General features: G+C 36.5%; 1 protein-coding gene across 1 annotated transcript; it reads right to left on the bottom strand.

Moving 5' to 3' along the window:
• Positions 1–208: 208 nt before the first annotated feature.
• Positions 209–2,552, bottom strand: LOC109205123 (cyclic dof factor 1-like). The gene is made up of 2 exons (XM_019367800.1): positions 2,285–2,552; positions 209–1,433 (listed from the first exon to the last, which is right to left on the bottom strand). The coding sequence occupies exons 1-2, from the start codon at positions 2,408–2,410 to the stop codon at positions 417–419; spliced, it is 1,143 nt and encodes a 380-aa protein (XP_019223345.1). The 5' UTR covers positions 2,411–2,552; the 3' UTR covers positions 209–416.
• Positions 2,553–5,211: the final 2,659 nt, after the last annotated feature.

Here is a 5,211-nt window from a genome sequence, read left to right as displayed (position 1 = left end):
GAAACTAACCATAATATAGGAGTTTGTAATATGTTCATGAATAGTTAATTTCCTTCAAGATAAGTGAATCATTACAAGAACTACGAAGACCATAATTACAAGGATAAACCTATCACAAATATAATGGAAATATCCACAATAAAACTATCAATATCAGAAGTCAGTTAAAACTTCATATATAATATCTCAAAGCAAAGAATATTCCAGATTTACCATTGCAGATTCTTCAGCTACATCTTATTTTCTCTGTGTATTAGAACTCTACAGGTTTATGTACAAAGTACAAATACTGCAAAACTATAAATGCTTATATTTTTGAACAACTAACTTATGTTGCTACCAAAAATTAGCTGCTGCACTAACATCAGTGACACTGTTTCTGCTTCCTTGCGAACGAGTTAACGCGAAATTGAGTCTCATTGTGTGCTCTCGCGGAAATTAAGCGATCTAGACAAGGCTGCTGGATTCGCTTGCAGGACGAAAGAAGCATCAGATTCACGGTTTCTATGATCAGCTTTTGTATTAAAGGCTTTGAGGAGTCTTGCCCCACGAACCGAATCAATCTTCTCATTCTTGATACCCAATGTTGACCATATAGAGCTTTTCGCCGCTTCCTTTGGATCATCAATCCTTAGTGTCTTAGGAATCAGTACACATCTCTCTCCTTCTCTTTCCCGAGGATGCTTTCCTAATGTCGGTGAACCAGGACCGGTGTTATGGACCGATTGATCAGAGGATAGCCACCGTACGTTCCAGGAGTTTGCTACGGTGCATCCCCAGTAGGCTGGTGCTGGATAGAATGATACTGGAAAGCCAGAATAAGGCCACGGAGCGCCTTGTAAGTACGGTACTTGAGGATGAAATGCCTGAAAATTTTTCCAATCATGTGTACTAGAATAGTTTTCTTTCTCAGTTAAAACTGAAGATGTACTACAAACTCCATTTGATTGATCATTCCCAGCCATGGAATCACAAAGGGGTTCATCTGATCCAAATGTTAGGACAATCCCGTTCGCCCTTAAAGCAGGAAGATGCATTCCATAATTTGAAGTGGAAGAACTTTTGTGCTTGCGACGGCCAGAACCAACAGGCACATTCCTCATTGTTCCACCAGCAGTCCAATATCTTTGGCAATTCTTGCAAAAATAACGAGGCTGGTTTACGTTGTAATTGTTATAATAACAGAACTTTGTTTCCATGCTATTACATCGCGGACATGGAACTAATTTGTCAGGCTTCTTTAGTGTCTTTTCCTGATCACTCGAATCTTCCTCCTCAACAGATTTTGGCGATAGTGTTTCTTTATCCGCATCATGTATCTTGAGTTCATCACTTAAACCGGATGATGTTTCTGGTTCAACCAACGAGTCTACAGTTGGATCGACAAGTTCATTATCTTGTTTGCTTTGTGTAAATTCTCCTTTTGAAGTGATCTGGTCAGATGAAAAGAAAACAAAAGGTTAATTTGAGCTCTCTCACAACAAATGAAAACTATTCGTCACCGATAAGATGATAAATTATTATCTTAGCACAAGCAATAAGGAATTAATCAAAATCCATTAACAGGCCATTAAAACTCTCAATATGTCACTGTAGAAATTTCTTTTTTCTAACCTTCATTTTATTTTTCCCTTTTGGTAAAGAAGAAGATCTAACAGTGAAATACTATGAGTTTTGCAGAAGCAGTCTAAGGGCTATTAAACAAAATTGGCTGGACTACCCTAGCAGGGGAAAATATACCACAACAACTACGTCTTGATCTTAAACAAGTTGCGGTCGGCTATATAAACTCTCACTGACCATGTTTCTCCGTTTAAATTCATCTCAGGCCAGCAGGGGAGCCCTAAATGAGATTTTCCTGAAGTTCAAAACCTCAGTCTGACTCCCAAATGGTACCAAACTAGCTCCCAAAACATAAAATTCCTAAATTCCAATAGACAAAATGATGAAAAAGCTAGTTTTACATTTCCATTTTAGTCTATGATATCAAGAAAGATTGACGACAACAACAACAACAAACCATCACACAAATAGGGTCTAGGGACGATAGTGTGTACTCAGACCTCGAGACTGTTTCTGGTAGACCCTCGGCACAATGAAAGAAGATATATCCATAAAGATTGAATTTTTTCCCCAAATAATAAACAGCAACATACTAAAAAAAGTGATCTCAATTGAGTCAATTCCATTTTCATTAAACTCATCATATATTTGTAAACAATATGGTGAAAGCAGACTCAAATATAAACTTTGTGACATATAGAAAAACTCAAAATCTTTTTACCTTATCTTCATTTGAAGCAGTTGAAGTTGAATATGACGAGCTTTTTCGATTCCATAGACCTCTTTCCTGTGTCAAACCAATCGTTTGACCAAACAGCTTAATCTCAGGGTCTCGAACTTCTGACATTCCAATTACTTAGAATTCTTCTCTGTTCTGTTTCTTGATATTGGTTTTTTATTTTGTGGTTTCTTCTAATAATTTGAAGGTTGAAAGATGGTAACAAATATTTATCTTCTTGTTTTGTTTCTTTGATGGTTGGTGTCTTATAGTTTGGACTTTGGACTACATACAGAGGAAAAAGAAAAGAAAAAGGGGTTTTAGAGTGGGGGGTGGGGGTGACACGTCAATAAAGGGAAAGGATTTAGAGCCACAAGTTTGTATGTGGCAATGAGGAAATCTTAATTTGCTTTGTTTGAGGGGGTAGAACGGTTTTGTTCTTTCCAAGTGTGTGTGGTTTGTTTGCTGTTTTTTTGATTCCGTACCGAACCAAAACAATAAAGTTGCCTTAAAATAAAAAGAAAAAAAGGTGAGTGCTTTTTGTACTATTTTTTCCCTTTCCTTTTTGTCCATGTCAGCAGCACTTTCCCAATTTGACGATGCCTTAATAGATATGCCCTAACCCTAATTCTGATTTATTTTGTCCTTCCCCACTCCCTAAATACAATTTGAGGCGAATTCGAAATTGAATATTATGAATTTTAGTTCGGGATTCTATCACAATAAATATATATAATTAGTTAGCGATTGAGAATATGAGGATTATTGGAGCAGTACAGGGAGAGAAAGAGAGACTTACACATAGTATTTATTGACCGGAAAAAGCATACGACAAAGTCCCTAAGGAGATTTTATGGAGATGCTTAGAGGCTAGAAGTATACATGTGGCATATATTAGGAAATTAAGAACATATAAATGGGGCCAAAACCCGAGTTAGAAAAGTGGGTGGAGAGTTTGAGCACATCCCGTCTTGATGGGGTCGCATCAAGGATCAGTCGTTAGCGCGTTTTTATTTGCTTTAGTGATGGATGTATTGACACAGCATATTTAAGGGGAGGTCCATAATTAATAAGTGTTATTTGCTGATGATATAGTAATTATTGACGAGACACGAAACGGGGTTGATACTAGGTTGGAGGTTACAGACAGACACTAGATTCTAAAGAGTTCGGGTTGAGCATGACTAAGATGGAATACATGGAGTGCAAGTTCAGTGACGTAACTCAGGAGGTAGATGTGGAAGTGAGAATTGATATGCAAGTCATTCCTAAGAAATGTAGTTTTAAATATCATGGGTCCATAATCCAAGGAAATAAAGAGATTATGATGATGTCTCACACCGTATTGGAGTGGTGTGGATGAAATAGAGGCGCACATCAATATTCTGTGTGATAAAAATGTGCCAGTAAGACTTAAAGGTAAGTTTTATAAAGTGGTTGTTCGACCTATCATGTTGTACGGGGCGAAGGTTTGGCTAGTTAAGAACCTTCAGCTTAGAAGATGCAAGTTGTAGAGATAAGCATGTAGAGATGGATGTGTGGGCATATAGAAGGGATATGATTAGGAACAAAGTTATTCGAGATAAGCTGGAGGTGGCTCCCATGGTTGACGATGGTTCAAGCATGTGAAAAGGAGATGCACAGATGCCCTAGTGAGCAGGTGTGAGAGATTGGCAATTGTGGGTCTAAGGAGAGATGGGGAAAGGCCGAAGAAGTATTGGGCGGAAGTGATTAAACAAGATATGGTGTGTCTTCAGCTTATCGAGGATATAACCCTAAATAGAAGGATTTGGAGTTCGAGGATTGGGGTAGAACGTTAGTAGGTTGCCGAATTTGGCACACCGTCTCTGCAAGCAACATCATTTTATTTTCGCAGTATTGTATCCTCTGACATCGATTAATACGTGTAGTTACTATTGCTTGGTTGTCCTATTGCTTTACTTTTTTTGTTGCTATTGTTACTGTACTTGTTTTCAGTAGTCTCAACATGACTTCTTAATTCACTTCTGTTTTTCTTTTTCTAATCTGTTGTTAATATGCTTTTCTTAAGTCTCCGGAAACAACCTATTTACCTCCACAGGGAAACAACCTATTTACCTCCACAGGGAAAGGATAAGGTGTGTATACACACTACCCTTTCAAGACCCCACTCTGTGAGAATACACCAGACATGTTAGTTGTTATTGTAAGTGCAAATTTGAGGATTGAGCGAGAGTTCAAATTCAAAGTAGACTTTTGTGAAAAGCGGATAAAAAAGTATTCCTCCACTCCTTTTACTTCTGATATATCCATTGAAAAAACTATTGTATTTGAGAGTATTAATCTGACTAAATTATTCTTATACAATAATAATATATCCAGTGTAATCTCATATAGTGATATTTAGGGAGGGAAATATGTACGCAGAGCTACTTTTGCGAGAGTAGAAAAGTTATTTTCAATAGATTCTCGGCTTCAGGAAAAATATTAGCATAACAATAACAAAAAAGGAATACGATAATGCAGAAGCCGTGAAATGAAAGAGTAAATTACTCTTATATCTTCCTTATATGAGTTTAATGATTGTATGCCTTTCTAGAATAGCAGGAGTTGTTTTCTTTCTTTATTTTATCAAATGACTAAAATTTTAGAATTAATTTTTCAGATAAAGTGTCAAATAAAATAATCAAAATAAATATGTTGTTGAAGCGATCAAGTCGATACTAAAAATTAGCTTCTTGTTCCATGTGAGTCGTCAATTTCTATTGATTAAGCCATCCATGTTAAAGACTTGTGTCCATCATAAACATAAACTTACTCCAGAAAATAAAAAGACATAAACTTAATGGAAAAAGTAGTTGAGTATATAACAGAATCATATACTAGCATATGATTTAATAGGATATTTGATAAAGAACTTAGAAAAGTTGCTTTATTTGTTTTGACACTTT

Source organism: Nicotiana attenuata, unplaced genomic scaffold, assembly GCF_001879085.1.
Source record: "Nicotiana attenuata strain UT unplaced genomic scaffold, NIATTr2, whole genome shotgun sequence".
Taxonomy (NCBI): domain Eukaryota; kingdom Viridiplantae; phylum Streptophyta; class Magnoliopsida; order Solanales; family Solanaceae; genus Nicotiana; species Nicotiana attenuata.
Note: the sequence above shows the minus strand (reverse complement) of the source record. Positions and strands in the feature narration are given on the sequence as shown.

What these genes read in the sequence shown, in the direction of transcription:
- LOC109205123 (XM_019367800.1), bottom strand. Translation starts at nt 2,410, where the DNA reads ATGTCAGAAGTTCGAGACCCTGAGATTAAGCTGTTTGGTCAAACGATT. An exon ending in CTGCTTCAAATGAAGATAAG is followed by an intron (nt 1,434 to 2,284) that starts GTAAAAAGATTT and finishes TCATCTGACCAG; the next exon opens with ATCACTTCAAAAGGAGAATT.